Source organism: Pantherophis guttatus, chromosome 14, assembly GCF_059756535.1.
Source record: "Pantherophis guttatus breed Tessera chromosome 14, ASM5975653v1, whole genome shotgun sequence".
In the NCBI taxonomy this organism is placed as follows: domain Eukaryota; kingdom Metazoa; phylum Chordata; class Lepidosauria; order Squamata; family Colubridae; genus Pantherophis; species Pantherophis guttatus.
In genome coordinates, this window is record NC_142076.1 from 11,384,232 (window position 1) to 11,401,846 (window position 17,615).

The 17,615-nt window shown below is 42.2% G+C and overlaps 2 protein-coding genes across 4 annotated transcripts in view; both read left to right on the plus strand.

The window, feature by feature from the left end:
- The first annotated feature begins 6,711 nt into the window (after nt 1-6,711).
- NHLRC4 (NHL repeat containing 4) lies at nt 6,712-9,740 on the plus strand. The gene has a single exon (XM_034430217.3). The coding sequence runs from the start codon at nt 6,717-6,719 to the stop codon at nt 7,806-7,808; it is 1,092 nt and encodes a 363-aa protein (XP_034286108.1). The 5' UTR covers nt 6,712-6,716; the 3' UTR covers nt 7,809-9,740.
- Nucleotides 9,741-11,079: 1,339 nt separating this feature from the next.
- The window catches only part of PIGQ (phosphatidylinositol glycan anchor biosynthesis class Q), a 51,949-nt gene continuing 45,413 nt past the window's right edge, over nt 11,080-17,615 (plus strand). The window contains exon 1 of one of the 3 annotated variants that reach the window (XM_034430318.3): nt 11,080-11,162. The gene's annotated coding sequence lies outside the window, so the exon portion shown is untranslated. Of the gene's footprint in view, nt 11,163-13,320; nt 13,415-17,590; nt 17,614-17,615 lie in introns of those variants that run through there. The other 2 variants (XM_034430317.3, XM_034430319.3) reach the window with 2 other exon arrangements.

Sequence of the window (17,615 nt, forward strand, 5' to 3'; positions counted from 1 at the left end):
TGTGCTCAAAAGCCCGATTGGGCTTATTATCAGGGGATGTATTATTTTAGGGGAAAACAGGATGGATGGATGGATGGATGGATGGATGGATAGATAGATAGATAGATAGATAGATAGATAGATAGATAGATAGATAGATAGATAGATAGATAGATAGATAGATAGATAGATACTGTAGATTGATAGATAGATAGATGATAGATGGATGGATAGATAGATAGATAGATAGATGATAGATAGATAGATAGATAGATAGATAGATAGATAGATAGATAGATAGATAGAAACTATAGATTGATAGATAGATAGATAGATACCGTGTTTTCCTGAAAATAAGACCCTGTCTTATATTTTTTTTGAACCCTGAAATAAGCGCTTGGCCTTATTGGCATGCACTCAAAAGTCCATTTGTGCTTATTATCAGGGGATGTCTTATTTTGGGGGAAACAGGGTACAATACCAAGAATTCCCATCAAGCATGGCCAAAATTGCAGAAAATTATTGAAGATGCTGTCCGAAGGCAACAGGAAAGCCCAGGTTGAGAGACGCTGACTTTAAAAGATGGCATGGTGCCAACGCATGGCTGGTTGAACCATTCATATTCATAAATTAATATTAATAAACATTCCTAGCCTCATTTCTCATACCCGCTAGTCCATCAACCAGGATTTGCAAGATGCAAAAAAAGTGGGCTCATGCAGTGCAACCAAAACCATATTATGATGGCTTAAAGTGATGTGTGAAGTTCTATCTCAGAACTGGATTTTCACCGCTGGACACAGAGCTGAATGCTTCCATCCGAAACTAGTTTTATTGTGAGAATTCAAAAACTCGACCCAACAGGTAAGCTGAGTAGTCTCAGCTGGAGAGCCAGGAAGCAGATGGAGAGCTGTGTTTCTATGTTTGCTTCCTCCTTGTTTTATGAAAACAATGGCACTCGGCAACCAACTCCGACCTTTTGTGGAGCTGTTGTGGCTTTAATCACGGAGGTAAACATATCAAGGAGGCCTCAGGCATTCCTTCACCTTTCCAAAGATGAAGACTTGTCACAGCCTGTTTAGAAGCCACCAAAAGTCACTAATGGCCCCTCTAAAGCCCGTTTCTTTCTGAATGTCCAAAAGGTCCCAATTTGGCTTTCGGCCAGTTCCTGAGTTATGACCTACCAGGCAGCAGAGATCAAATTATCACTTATTAATTCACTTTCTCATAGTTAAAGTTTCCATCCATCCATCTGGACCACAATCCTGGTTTTTCTTGACCGCGTGGCCCTTGCTGCCAAGCTACGTTAAGGGAGAAGGTGGCCCAAGGCAGCTACTGAAGTTTATAATAATGGAAAGAACTTGAATCAAAGTTTCTTGGATCCCATCAAGCTACTAGGTAGGTCTAGTCTAATGAAGAGAAGGACTAGAGGTGATATGATAGCAGTCTTCCAGTAACTTGAGAAACTGTCACGAAGAAGAAGGGGCAGGGGTGAAATCCAGCAGGTTCTGACAGGTTCTGGAGAACCGGTAGTGGAAATTTTGAGCAGTTTGGAGAACTGGCAAATACCACCTCTGGCTGGCCCCAGAGTGGGGAGGGAATGGGGATTTTGCAGTATCCTTCCCCTGGAGTGGGGAGGGAATGGGGATTTTGCAGTATCCTTCCCCTGGAGTGGGGAGGGAATGGGGATTTTGCAGTATCCTTCCCCTGGAGTGGGGAGGGAATGGGGATTTTGCAGTATCCTTCCCCTGGAGTGGGGAGGGAATGGGGATTTTGCAGTATCCTTCCCCCAGGAGTGGGGAGGGAATGGGGATTTTGCAGTATCCTTCCCCCAGGAGTGGGGTGGCTATATCTATATCAGAAGTGGGCTTCACATAATTTAACAACCGGTTCGCCCAGCACTGAAAATGTGAATTTGTGCGCATGGGTGTGGCCTTCTGCGCATGCGCTTTGCTCTCAGGCACGCAGCTTGCACGCATGCATGCAGCTAAAAAATGCGGCTAAATAGGATGGCATAGTGCCGGGTCAGGTGGGCAGGCCCAACCCCAGGTCACAACTACCGGTTCACCTGAACCAATCTGAACCGTCTGAATCCCACCCCTGATTTAGATCTAGATCTCTAGATTGCTATATCTCTATCTCTCTATCTAACATCTATATCTATTACCTATCTATCATCTATCTATCTATCTATCTATCTTTCTATCTATCTATCTATCTATCTATCTATCTATCTATCTATCTATCTATCCATCTATCTCTATATCTATCAGCTATTTCTATCTTTCTATTATCTATCTGCCTATCTATCTATCTATCTATCATCTATCTATCTATCTATCTATCTATCATCTATCTATCTTATATCTATCTATCTACCTACTTACCTATCTATCTATCTATCTATCTATCTTTCTATCTATCTATCTATCTATCTATCTATCTTATATCTATCTATCTACCTACTTACCTATCTATCTATCTTTCTTTCTTTCTATCTATCTATCTATCTATCTATTTATCTATCTATCTATCTATCTTATATCTATCTATCTATCTTATATCTATCTATCTATCTATCTATCTATCTATCTATCCATCTATCTCTATATCTATCAGCTATTTCTATCTTTCTATTATCTATCTGCCTATCTATCTATCTATCTATCATCTATCTATCTATCTATCTTATATCTATCTATCTATCTATCTATCTATCTATCTATCTATCCATCTATCTCTATATCTATCAGCTATTTCTATCTTTCTATTATCTATCTGCCTATCTATCTATCTATCTATCATCTATCTATCTATCTATCTATCTATCTATCATCTATCTATCTATCTATCTATCTATCTATCTATCTATCTTATATCTATCTACCTACCTACCTACCTATCATCTATCTATCTATCTATCTATCTATCTATCTATCTATCTATCTATCTATCTATCTATCTATCTATCTATCTATCTCTATCTCTATCTCTATCTCTATCATCTATATTTATCTATTATCTATCTATCTATCTATCTATCTATCTATCTATCTATTTATCTATCTATCTCTATCTCTATCTCTATCATCTATATCTATCTATCATCTATCTATCTATCTATCTATCTATCTATCTATCTATCTATCTTTCTATCTTTCTATCTTATATCTATCTACCTACCTACCTACCTATCATCCATCCATCCTTCCGTCTGTCTGTCTGTCTGTCTGTCTATCATCTCTATATGATCTTATATCACACTAAGGCAAAAGACTTGATTTATGAGCCCCAAAAGCTGAGCTCACCCAATACGCTTAAAAGACCAAACATAAAGTGTGAACCCAGTTTCAAAGAACTGGCACAGAATATTAGATTGATATTCGATTGCTAATGTTGTTTCATTTACAATTTTCGCTTTCCGCGGCCTCAATGCAATAAAGGATCCTTCTGTCGTGTATTTAATACGAGTGTCTTTGTGTTTACAGGGTGAAACTATCCTATTGACACAAGTATTGGTTTGCAAAGGAAATTCCTGTCACTAACAACAAAGTCCTAGGTGACTAATTTCAGCAATGTATCACAAGAAACAGATCCTTCTAACCTGCTGTTGTGTTCAGGTAAAGAGCAGAACATTATTTATTCAACTTGGACCACAGGTACATAAAACCGGGAATGCTCGCTTGGTTAAAATTGGGCCATTTGCTTTGTGAAATTCTTGCTGGAAGAGGTGGGCAGCTGGGTTGATCACATACACAACTGTAGTGTTTGGTGTGAAGCCCGTTTGTGTAAAATCATCCTGAAACAGGTGTTTTGCAGGTGGTGAAGGGGTGGTGAAAAAAGGCTGTTTGCCAGTGTGAGAATCATTTAGATTTTAAGGCAGGTAATCCTTGCCTTTATGACTGAGATAAGCACTGGGAATTTTGTTGTTAAGTGGTGCAGTCATTAAGCGAAGCATCATCACACGATCATGACTTGTGACCCTCCCCGCCGGCTTCCCCACGGAGTTTTGCATGTCAGATGTCTCCTGAGTAGATCCGAAAGGGGGATCGTGTGATTGCTGCATGCGGCAACTTTCGTAAAAGTGTTGCCAAACACCTAAATTGTGACCGTGTGACAGTCATAAGTGCAAAGACCATTTTTAAGTCATTCCCCCCCACCCAGCATCATAGTAACTTTGAACAGTCGCTATACAGAGAATTGTAAGTCAAAGGACTACCTCTATGCTAATATAGGTTTCTTCAGATTCTATCTAGCAAGGAAAGATCAAGGATGGGAAGGTGGTGGTGGGGAAATGATGGTTTCATTTTAATTAGGAGTGGAATGCTACCGGTTCTATCTGGTTCGGGAAAATTGGTAGTGATAAAAAACCAGTAGTTAAAAAAAAGTACCGGTTCATCTAAAACCGGTATTTCTGACGATCAGCTGTGCCGCATGGTTTGTATTAGCTAGAAAGCAAGAAATCCTGCTTTCTAATGAAGCTAAATCGTGCAGCACAGCTGTTCCTGCCCCTCACTGTTCAATTTACCTAGTGAAGTCTTCTTTTTCTGCGTGAAGCGTGCATTTGGTGTGCACTACGCATGTGTGCATAGCATCCTTTTGGCACATGCTGCGCATGGACAGGCAACGAACCGGTGGCGATCCGCAGAGGATTTCACCACTGGTTTTAAGTAATAATAGAGGGGAATTATTTTATTTTATTTTATTTATTTAAATTTCTATACCGCCCTCCTCCCGAAGGACTCAGGGCAGTGAACAGCCAGAGGATAAAACACATAAATACAAAAAATTAAAATAGAATAAAAATGAATTAAATAATTTGGCTGAATTTAAAATACCCCATAATTTAAAAACAAATTAAAATTTACATTTAAAAAAAAGGGGAGAAGATTTAGGCCAGGCCAGCTTGATGAAATAAAAAAGTCTTAAGCGCACGACGGAAGGTGCGCAGATCCAGGATCCTCCGTATCTCCGGGGGGAGCTCGTTCCAGATCGTAGGTGCCTCTACAGAGAAGGCTCTCCCCCTAGGGGCCGCCAGTCGACATTGTTTGGCCGACGGCACCCGGAGGAGCCCCTCTCTATGGAAGCGTACTGGCCGGTGGGAGGCTATTGGTGGTAGCAGGTGGTCCCGTAGATAACCAGGTCCTAAGCCATGTTTGTAGCTCAGGGTTGAACTGTTGTCTCTGAGCTTGGTTGTTTTCTTGTAGAAATTTCTTACCTAACTAGGTAATGTCATAAGTGCTAGAAGTGAGTGGGGTTTGCTCTCTTTCTATATACAAGTGACTTGCCTTAACAGGGAGCATATAAACAGGGAGCAAATTTCTAGCACTGATTGTCAGCGTTCCAGAAAACCCTCAACTCCAATTAAAAACTCCGAGACAGGCATCTTCTCAAAGTTCCCATTTATTAGAGTATACCAGCACATGTGGGAAAACCCGAATCTGAGAGTTCCAGGTTTTTTCTCAGAAAAATCAAAATTCCAAATCCAGCCCATTGCACCCATCAGTCCATCACATGGCCCAATCACCATCCGTCCCAACTTGAGCCGCCACTTCAACCATTCCTCCTCCAGATGCAGGAACACCATGATCTTGACTGAAAAGAAGAATGCTATTATGTCTAACTACAATCCCTTTACTAAATCAACCCCTCCTACTTTCCCAAGCGCAAGAAGTTGGCAGCGTGGAAGCTTCCGGTGTTAATATGGCTTCCAAAGCTGACACAATCAGGGTCAGAGAGCACCAACATTTCCCCCCTCCTCTTCTCTTTCTCTACTCTGTAAACCCTTCCCTTTTCTAACACTGATGATGTTACCCAGGGGTGGGTTCTACATTTTTTTACTACTGGTTCTGTGGGCGTGGCTTATTTTGTGGGCGTGGCTTGATGGTCATGTGACAATTCTTTAGGATTTAGCAGAGGTACTGGTCTACCAGGCTTTTAACTGCTTGCAGAGCTGTACCAGTCTACCCATTTATTTTTGCAAGCACTGGTCTACCCATTTATTTTTGCAGGCACTGGTCTACTCATGTATTTTTGCGGGCACTGGTCTACTCATTTATTTTTGCAGGCACCAGTCTATTCATGTATTTTTGCAGGCACTGGTCTATCCATTTATTTTTGCAGGCACCCGTCTACTCATTTGTTTTTGGAGGCACCGGTCTACCACCAAACTGCCTTTTACCACTGATCAGCTGTAGGGCGGCCCTTTGAAGCCCCGCGGCAAAAGTTTAAACAGTTTTTTTCCTTATAGTCCATCAGCTGGGACTCAGGAGGCAGCAATAGATTGGGGGTGGGGCCAAATAAAAGGTAAGAATAACGCGGGGGGCGTGGGAGGGAACCGGTTTGGTGGCGTCATATCATCACTGCTACCAGCTCGGCCGAACCGGGCCAAACTGGGAGGAACCCACCACTGATGTTAACTAGTTGGGTAATGAAAGATCTGCAAGGAAACAACCAAGCTCAGAGAGCACCAACATTTCCTTCTCCTCCACCACCTCCTCCTCCTCTCTTTCTCTTCTACTCTTTCTCCTCTACTCTGACCCCTCAGTTTTAAGTACATTCCATCTGAGTGGAAAATTTCATTTCACTTGGAATCTTCTGCATCTAAAACTGTGGCCTTTACCCACTCCCAATGTAGTCTTCAGAACTATCTCCCCACCTCCCCGAAACCTTTCCCAGATTGTATGATGATTTATAAGCACTATGTTGATGGGCTGTTGTTGTTTTTTTTTGAAAGGATGGATTATACCTTGGAAGACACGCAACGCAAGGAGAAGCTTTTAAAGACGGTTTATACCCTGCAGGTCAAATCAGACTCCACTTTTCAGAAGGCTAGCCCTCTCCTGACCAACCATCCAGGCATGGGCATGGTGACTGACCACCAAGTTCACCAACTGATGGAGAAAGCCAGGGTCATCTGCCATGACCTCGACAATATCAAAAACCACCTTTACTATCGGCAAGATGATCTCGTCCGGAGGATCTCAAATCCCAACCGGAACCACTACGGAGCAGTGGGTGGAATTCACTGCTCCCCAGATGGGGTGGTGTACATCACTACGGAGAACGCGCCCAGAGTGGACATTCTTAATCGCTCTGGCCAGGTGTTTCGGTCCATCCCCTGCGTGGAATGGAAGAAGGAGGTTTTTTTACCCGAGGACGTGGCCATCACCAGAACTGGGATGGTGGCTGTCACAGACATGCTGAACGGAACCGTCCATGTCTTCAACGACCGCTCCAAATTCTCCAAGGGGGAATGGCTCAGAATTGGGAAGTTCCGCTCCCCCAGAGGGATTGCCGTCGAAGCATCAGGAAGGATACTGGTGGCTGACTACACCGAAGGAAAAGTCCACATCTTTGCCCTGGACCACGCTTTCAAGATGCAGAATGCTCATTCCGTCTCCAACTTAAGCGGCCCACGCTACGTCTGCAACATCCCCGATGGGGGGTTTGCGGTGAGCGAAGAATGTGGGGACGTCAAACTCTTCGACAGCAGCCACAAGCTGGTCTCTTCCGTCAGCAGCAAATACGGCCACCGTTTTGGCAACCCTACTGGCATCTGCGCCGATAAGGAAGACAATATTATAGTGGCGGACGAACAGCGACAGAAAGTGCACCTGTTTCCTAGGAACGGATCTCCAATCTGTCTAGTTTCTAAAGGTCTCCTGAGACCAACCGGCGTCGCCTGTGCCACTGACGGCTCCCTTTTTGTCACCGACAGTGGGGACAACGATGTCAAAGTCTTCAAATATCGCGTGAGGCCCCATTACCATCCCGACGTTATACCTGGTGACAATCCAAGTTATTCACCTCGAGGGAAAGCAGGGTAGGATCCTCTACCGTCTTCTAGGGGTAGTCCTCGACTTACGACCGCAACCAAGCCCGAAATATCTGTTGTTAAGCAAGAGAGCTGTTAAGTGAGCTTTATACCCTATTTTGCGACCTTTCTTGCCGCCGTTGTTAAGTGAATCACTGCAGCCGTTCAGTTAGCCACACGGTTGTTGAAGTGAATCTGGCTCCCCCAACTGACTTTGCTTGTCCGAAGGTCGCAAAAGGGGATTACGTGACCCTGGGACACTGCAACCGTCATAAATATGAAGCAGTTGACATGCACCCGAATTTTGATCTCGTGACCCTGGGGATGTGGCAAACGGCATAAGTGTGAAAAATGGCCACGTGTCACTTTTTGTCAGTGCCGTCGTAACTTTGAACCAACAAACAGTTATAAGTTCGAGAAGTACTTGTATTACTTTTACAAATGCATCCATTTCTTTGCCACTTTATCTCATCAAATCTGCATTCACTTGTTCAATCAACAGTAGGTCAACCTATTCTGGGGAGGAGCTATAATTTTTCAGTGATTCATGGAGAAGACCTACCCCAAAGAAAAAAAAAGAACCTCAACAAATGACACCCGAAAGGAGAGAACCTAAAACTGGTGCTAAATGGACAGCTTGTCCAATAATTAACTTTTTCTTCCTTAATGGCCTTTTTTTGTAGGGAGAAAAATGTCAGTTGGGACCGTGGGAGAAGGAGGTTGGATGACAAGCGGACTTTTTTTACTTCCTATTTTTTTAACATGGCACCGATGAAAGTATTTTGATCTGGAAAGAGAGACGATGCCCAATTTTTAGCTTTTAGGGTGGTTTTGGTCAGGAGGAGCTTACTGGGAATGGAAGATGATGGTGATTGGTGATATGGCTCTAAGGTGGTGATTAGGAAGCATGGAATGGAAGAGAAAGGAGACTGATTTTAAAGGTAGAGACAAGAGAAGGTTAAAGAGTGAATCTAATTGAGGACTGTGTCCCTACCAGGGCATCTGCAGAGAATGTGGACAAAACAAGCAAGGTTTATGGCAGCGGTGTCCAACCTTAAGACCTTAAGACCTGTGGATTTCAACTCCCAGAAGTCCCCAGCCAGCATGTTGGCACTTGGTCTCTGGGAGTACTCTGAATGGTAGTATATAGAGGATTTTTAGAAAGAGAGAGTGATGGGCAAAGGGAGGTATAGAATAGAATAACAGAGTTGGAAGGGACCTTGGGGGTCTTCTAGTCCAACCCCCTGCTTAGGCAGGAAACCTTACAACACTTCAGACAAATGGTTATCCAACCTCTTCTTAAAAACTTCCAGTGTTTGGAGCATTCACAACTTCTGCAGGCAAGTTGTTCCGCTGATCAATTGTTCTAATTGTCAGGAAATTTCCCCTTAGTTCTAAATTGCTTCTCTCTTTGATGAGTTTCCACCCATTGCTTCTTGTCCTGCCTTCAGGTGCTTTGGAGAATAGTTTGACTCCCTCTTCTTTGGGGCAGCCCCTGAGATATTGGAACACTGCTATCATGTCTCCCCTACTCTTTCTTTTCATTAAACTAGACATGTAAACTAGTATGATGGGAGGAACTGGCAGATTATAGAACAGGCAGTTGAAAATTTAAGGCATCCCTTCTTCTGACCAGAAGAGAATCCCAATCTCCAGGTATTATTTGAAACCTGGCTGGGCAAGGATGATGAGTTCCCCTCTTTGAAATGAGCCTTTCAGCCATCACCCCCCAGATCAGGATAGCAATCCTAGGACAATGTTTCTCAGCCTTGACAGTTTTCAGATGAGTGGACTTCAACCCCCAGAATTCCTCAGCCAGCCATGAATCTGATTTGCATCATACCTGTATTTTGTTGTTTAAAACAAATATTGTAGAGTTGTATTTGTAAGCCACTTGTTTGACTAAGCCAGCATCGAAGCATAAATAAATATAGTAAGCCTGAAAGTGGCTGTATTATTTGTAAATTTGTAAGATTACTCTTCTGTGTTATTATCTGCTGATCTGTTGTTTTTAATTGTTTTTCATTTTATTCATGCCAGTTTATTTTTTGCTGTTTTCAACTTGTAAACTGCCTAGAGTCTCACAAATGAGATGGCAGCTGTATAAATTTCAACTTAAACACACAAACAACAGTTGATATCATATGAAACTAGCCAATATAGAGAAAATGTTTTTTTCCCTTTCATCCCAAAGATTTAATGCTTATCCCCAGCAACATTTTGATAAAAAAATACACTGTTAACATTTTGTTTTCTCCCAAAAGTATAGTGAGCATATTTTCTTGCAAAGAAAAGTAAGGGCAGACCTGATGAAAGAGCAAATCTGAAAGAGGTACATAAATATAAGGTGACCAACTTTTTTACAATGAGAAGGAGGACACAAATAAATTGAAGAAAAACGTGTACATGTGTGCCGTGTTGTGTTTCGGTAAGAAGTAAACAAAGCCACTTGTGCACGGCGCACTCTCAAAACAATTCTCCTGTGAAGAGCGCATGCATCTCATAATTGCGTCTCGCCACACTGTACCGAACCTTGACAAATCGTCATGTCAAATACAAATATGTCACATCACATGCAACGGATCGGATCAGATCAGCATTGATCAAATAAGGAGATTTACAGATTAGTCTTCAAATATCGAAAAGGAGGACATGTAGGAGGACACTTTTCGAGAGAGGACAGAATTTACAAAAGAAGGACTGTCCTCCCTAAACGAGGACGATTGGTCACCTTAATAAACATAAAAGCAATGTTTGTTTATAACTTTGCTTAACAAAGAAAAATTCAAGAGCAAAACCTTTATAAAAATGTGTATTCTAATATCCAAAAAGCTTTAAAAGCTATGAAGTTATAAGGAGCAAGGATTAAAAAGGATTTCTACAGCCCAGACTGTACCATTAGTCGAGTAAAATGATCATCATAAGAAAGGACAAAAGTGAGTTTCTGAAAATAAAAATAAATAAATAAATAAATCTAAAGGATAACTTTCTGTAATAAAAGACTGCCTTTTATAATAAAAGACACACTGTCATGGTACCAAAGACAGATATTAAAGAGGGAAATTGTGTAGGGGGGAGATTCTGAGCCATTCTGTAGAGTTATCAGCTTCCAACAAAACGTTTTGGAGGCAGACAAGGCTAATCCTCAAAGAGATAACAGTTGAGATGGCATGAAGCTTATCAGGAAATTGGAAGATGCAGACCTGGCTTTGAAAGGAAGCTATGTGTTCTGCCCAGGGTGTGGACAGCAACGGTTAATTTCGCTTTGCAGAGTAAAGGCTCTTAGGGCAGTAAGGAGAGAGCATTTGGCAATCTGAAAGGCCGCTACCAGAGCTTCCACTTCCTTCATTACTGCACATTTAATCAGGTCAGTATGAAACTATATAAGATTCTACATTTAGGCAAGAAAAACCAAAATGCACAGGTACAGTGTATGTGGTACCTCGCTCAGTAGCTGTAACTGTGAGAGGGATCTTGGGAGTCCTAGTGGACAACCATTTAGATATGAGCTAGCCCTGTGCTGCAGCTGCCAAAAAAGCCAACACAGTTTTGGGCTGCATAAACAGAGGGATAGAATCAAGATCACGTGAAGTGTTAATATCACTTTATAAGGCCACATTTGGAAGCCTGCATCCAATTTTGGTCGCCACGATGTAAAAAAAAGATGTAGATGAAACTCTAGAAAGAGTGCAGGGAAAAGTAACAAAGATGATTAGGGGACTGGAGGCTAAAACATGGTTGCTGGAATTGGGTATGTCTAGTTTAATGAAAAGAAGGACTAGGAGAGATATGATAGCAGTGTTCCAATATCTCAGGGGCTGCCACAAAGAAGAGGGAGTCAAACTATTCTCCAAAGCACCTGAGGCAGGGCAAGAAACAATGGGTGGAAACTCATCAAGGAGAGAAGCAACTTAGAACTAAGGAGGAATTTCCTGACAGTGAGAACAAAGAAATCAATGGAACAACTTGCCTCCAGAAGTTGTGAATGCTCCAACACTGGAAGTTTTTAAGAAGATGTTGGATAACCATTTGTCTGAAGTGGTGTAGGGTTTCTTGCCGAAGCAGTGGGGTTGGACTAGAAGACCTCCAAGATCCCTTCCAACACTGTTATTCTAAATGATAAAGAGTTCTAAATTCTAAACAAAAGCCAAATTCATGCCTGATGTAAGGAAATCACGTTTCATACGTGTGTAGATTGTTAGTGAGCTTTCGTGGCTGTAGTGTCTGTATTGTGGCATCAAATTATATGCTGCACCGGGGTAAATGTGCAAGTTCTGTTCTATGGTTGTACGCATGGGTGTAATTAATCTGCATATGAATTTAATATTGTTGGGGGTAATTATGCTGACTCTGTAAATTGCTTAGATAGGGCTGTAAAGCACTGTAAAGAGGTATATAAGTCTACTGCTATTGCTATATTGCTATAAGCTACAAAAGGTCATTCAAGCCAAAACCAAGTTGCTTAAAAATAAAGTCATACTGTAGTTTGTTTCCTTATTTTCACTATGGTAAGAAATGTAAAGTAAACATTTTAACAGTTCAGGTGGTTCTGTATTTGTAGGATGGAAGAAAACATCTTTTGAGAACTTTCAGAAAGATTTTTTTAACTAATTTGACTAATGTAGTGTGACTTTTATATTCTTTTTTTATTTCAGTCTTTCTGAAACTTGACATTTGGTCTTGAACTCCCAGAATTCCCAGGCCAGCTGGCTGGGGAATTTGGGAAGTTGTAGTCAGTGGTGAAATCCAAATTTTTTTACTACTGGTTCTGTGTGCGTGGCTTGGTGGGAGTGGCTTGGTAGGCGTGGCAGGGGAAGGATATTGCAAAATCTCCGTTCCCACCCCACTCCAGGGAAAGGATACTGCAAAATACCCATTTCCTCCCCACTTTGGGGCCAGGTAGAGGTAGTATTTGCCGGTTCTCTGAACTACTCAAAATTTCCGCTACCAGTTCGCCAGAACCTGTCAGAACCTGCTGGATTTCACCGGGTTGTAGCCCACACATCCGCCAAATTTGAGAAACACTGCATTTGAATGTCTCCAAAAGGGACAAACTTCCACTTCTTCGTTTGCTTTCAGTAGATGTGTTTCTGAGCGGCAATGTGTGGAAAGCTCAGCATTATCAGGATAGCGATCCGCCTTTATTGTTAATGTTTAACATTTTATTATTGGTTATTAACTTTATTATTATTGATATTGTCCATCAGTAACAATAACGGTGGGTGGAAAAAAAAACCCTCAAGGAGCAAAACTAAAAGAGCAGCTTTTTTTTAATTTTTGCCATAAAAATGGGTCGAACTGCTGGTGAGGGCGAAGAAAGGAGTAGTAAAAAAAATCTAAAATAAACAGCTGGATCAATTTAAAAAAAAAACAGGGCCATGGGGAACGCCTCCTTTCTTTCCGCAAAAGGGAAGCTCGATGAGGCGGAACTCAATATAGGCGGACGCAGGAGGTCGCCGGAAGTCTATTAGGCAAGGACCGCCCGGACGGACGTTTTTGAGCGACGGACCGCGTCTCCTAGAAACCATCCAGAAGCACCCGGAAGTGGGTTGAATGTCAAGCGGCGACAGTTCTTTTCTCCCTCTTCCGCGTTTTGGGGGGCAGCAAAAGCGAGGGGGGGTAAGTTTGGGGGACAAATGGGGGGCTCTCCACTGAAAAAGGGGAAATAGCGGTAGCCCCCCCTTTTTTGGGGCCTTGGATCACTGCAGTACCTGTCGAAGCATAGGCACGCTTAAACTGAGTTTGTTGAATAAACCACCATGGGGATGGGTGGGTCTCTCTCTTGGGATGCTGGGCTTTTCACCGGCGTAGAATCCCCGTGGGTGTGGGTGATGGGGTCGCCTGATGCAAGAATCAAACCCAGGGATGGTGGTGGGTGGGCTGTGTGAATTGGGCCACTAAGGGTTCCCTAGTTCAGGGGTCTCCAACCTTGGCAACTTTAAGCCTGGTGGACTTCAACTCCCAGAATTCGCCAGCCAGCTGGCTGGGGACAGTGGTGAAATTCAAATTTTGTTACTATCGGTTCTGTGGGCGTGGCTTGGTGGGAGGGGCAGGGAAAGGATACTGCAAAATCTCCATTCCCTCCCCACTCCAGGGGAAGGATACTGCAAAATCTCCATTCCCACCCCACTCCAGGGGAAAGATACTCCAAAATCTCCATTCCCACCCCACTCCAGGGGGAAGGATACTCCAAAATCTCCATTCCCAACCCACTCCAGGGGAAAGATACTGCAAAATCTCCATTCCCAACCCACTCCAGGGGAAGCATACTGCAAAATCTCCATTCCCACCCCACTTCTGGGGAAGGATACTGCAGAATCTCCATTCCCATCCCATCCCACTCCAGGGGAAGGATACTGCAAAATCCCCATTCCCTCTCCACTCCTGGGGGAAGAATACTGGGAGATGTTTGGAGTGAGCTCTTGAGGAGACAGTCCTTGGCATGGAGTCTTTGGGGAGGATCTTTTGGTTGGAGTCTTTGGAAAATATATTTGGGGTGGGATTTTTGCCCTAGGTCTAGGACCTTGAAAGACAATGTTTGTGGGGAATCTTTGGGGTGGATCTTTGAACTGGTTTTTTTGGGGGGAGGATCTTTGGGGAGAGATGTTTGGGGTGGGCTCTTCAGGAGCAAGTACTTGGCATAGAGTTTTTGAGGAGGATCTTTGGGTTGGAGTCTTTGGAAAAGATATTTTAGAGTCTTTAGAGTCTTTAAATATTGGAGTCTTTAGAAAAGGATCTTTGGGCTGGTTTGATGTATGAAATGGGATCTTTGGGGTAAGTTGTATGGGGTGGGGTCTTTAGGGGGAGACCAGCTCTTGCAAGGAAGCCTGAACATGAATGATGACACAGGGAGTTATATGCACCTGCCCAGTTAAGGGCTTAGTCACTTGCTTAAAGGGAAGGTAATAAACCCAGGCTGAAATGGAGGCATTAAAGTCTATGACAGCTTATGATGCAATTCAGGGTTTGTTTGGTTTTTGTTTTTTGTTTTTTAAGGCTCAGGAGACTTTTCAGATATTTGCTTTTTTTTTTTTTAATTAGGCGACACCCTGGGTGGTTTGTGTTACAATAAATAGAATCTGGAAAAGAAAAGCAAGGTGGCAAATTCAATAAACCACATGTCCCACCAACATCTACCACTCCTTGAAGTCCTCCAAGCACCCTGATCCAACAGTGAGATTTTTATTTATTAATGCCTTCCCTCTATGAAGCTTGGGCAAATGGACTCTTAACAAATGTTCGTTCTTCAACTATTAAGTAAAATGTTACCCTTTAGAACTGCTGAACGTCCCTTTTTTTTAAAAAAAAAATCCCTTTAACTTTTAAAAACTTCACTTATTATGGTTCAGCCAGATGTTTAGACTAGATTTAGTATTTTTATCCACCTATTGAGTCTTTCTCAAAGACCTGAAAAAGGCAAATGTTGTTGTTTGATGGTGTTAAACAGAGGTCTTCAAACTTGGCAGCTTTAAGACTTGTGGACTTGAACTCCCAGAATTCTCCAGCCAGCATAGCCAGGTTTTCCTAATAAGGCATAATAGAAGCATTTCTACAGTAAGACTTTTTACCTACAGTGTGATTTCTACATTTTCCGACGCTCACTTTCGTCGTGCAAGGTTTTCCCTGGCAAATACGTTGTGGCTGTGAAAAAAGCAGACTAGGGGATTCGGTTGTAATATATACAGGGTAGGCTTGAGTAAAATGAAGCACGAGTATTAGTGCTCACATGCTTTAAGTACCAATATTTTACAGGAAAATAGCCCTGTTGCATACTTGGCAGGAATCAATTTTGCAAAGCACAAATTAATAGAATAGAATAGAATAAGAATAGAATAGAATAGAATAGAATAGAATAGAATAGAAAATAGAATAGAATAGAATAGAATAGAATAGAATAGAATAGAATAGAATAGAATAGAATAGAATAGAATAGAATAAACAGAGTTGGAAGGGACCTTGGAGGTCTTCTAGTCCAACCTCCTGCTTAGGCAGGAAACCCTACACCACTTCAGACAAATGGTTATCCAACATCTTCTTAAAAACTCCCAGTGTTGAAGCATTCACAACTTCTGGAGGCAAGTTGTTCCACTGATTAATTGTTCTCACTGTCAGGAAATTTCTCCTTAGTTCGAGGTTGCTTCTCTCCTTGATTAGTTTCCACCCATTGCTTCTTGTCCTGCCCTCAGGTGCTTTGGAGAATAGCTTGACTCCATCTTCTTTGTGGCAGCTCCTGAGATATGGGAACACTGCCCTCATGTGTCCCATAGTCCTTCTTTTCATTAAACTAGACATAGCCAGTTCCTGCAACCGTTCTTCCTATGTTTTAGCCTCCAGTCCCCTAATCCTCTTTGTTGTTCTTCTCTGCACTCTTTCTAGAGTCTCAACATCTTTTTTATATCGTGACAACCAAAACTGGATGCAGGATTCCAAGTGTGGCCTTACCAAGGCCTTATGAAGTGGTATTAACACTTCACGTGATCTTGATTCTATCCCTCTGTTTATGCACCCTAGAACTGTGTTGGCTTTTTTGGCAGCTGCTGCACATGGCTGGCTCATATTTAAATGGTTGTCCACTAGGACTCCCTCTCAAAGTTACTACTATTGAGCAAGGTACCACATATACTGTATCTGTGCATTTTGTTTTTCTTGCCTAAATGTAGAACCTTACTTTTTTCACCATTGAATTTCATTTTGTTTGATAGTGCCCAATGTTCAAGTCTGTCAAGATCCTTCTGTATCTTAAGCCTATCTTCTGGAGTGTTGGCTATTCCTGCCAGCTTGGTCTCATCTGTAAAATTGTCTAATATTTATTCCCCCCCCCCTCCAATGTCTTATTTTCCTGGCAGTTGATCTCTTCAGCTAAGCAATGGTATGTCTAAGGTGTTTTCAATGCTTGCTACTCCTAAAATTTGCTGGTGGGAGTGTTACCGCACTGTGACTCTTATTCCAGTTCCTTCCTCCTGAGTCTGGAGATCAATTGACTCTCCAATATTTACCCACACTGACAGCTGCCCCACATTCCTAAGTGAATGGGGCTGAAGAGGAAATAGCCCCTTCCCAGAAACTGTAGTCCTTCTCTTCTTATAAACTCCACATACATGGTAAAGACCATGTATCAACCAGACACCTCTTTTCTGCCTCAAGAGACTGGGAATTCATCCATAAACAGACACTGCCTCCTGCGACACCATTTGACAGGCTGATATTTCTTTTTTTCCCCCCTGGATAAGTCAAGGCATTTTCAAGGCAAATGAATTGTCCCTTTTCCAGGGCAAAATGTCAGAGATCAGCTGTACTTTTATTTTAACAGAAAGGAAGTCGGCAACAACTTCCTTTTCTGCATATATGACTTCCAATCTACCTGCTGTAAAAACCAACATTTCCATTATGCTGATTGCACCTATAAAAACAGCCTAAAGGTTGGTGGGTTTTTTTTTCCCCCCTGCATGACAACCTTGGAATGGTGCTGAAGGACAGCAAACGACTGGATACTGTAAACTGATCTTATGGACTGTAATGTTTATGTTTTGATATTTAAGTTATTTAAAAAGATAAGAATTCGTCCATTCCAAGGTCACGTGTTTTGATGTCACCTTGGATTTTAGAGTGAAAACAGAGTGATTGATTGGGACAGAAAATTCAGATAAGGTGATACTTATCCCTCTTTTGTGCCTTCCACCTAGGAGATCCTGCAGTCCTTTGTAAAACCTCCTACATGCCACAGGCAAAATCGCTAGCTTTTGTTTTTTTAAACTTCTTCTCTCTCCTTGTTCTTCTGATGCAGGAACCTAAAAGACAAATCTTTTGTTAGAAGGGAGGT

What these genes read in the sequence shown, in the direction of transcription:
- NHLRC4 (XM_034430217.3), top strand. Translation starts at nt 6,717, where the DNA reads ATGGATTATACCTTGGAAGACACGCAACGCAAGGAGAAGCTTTTAAAG.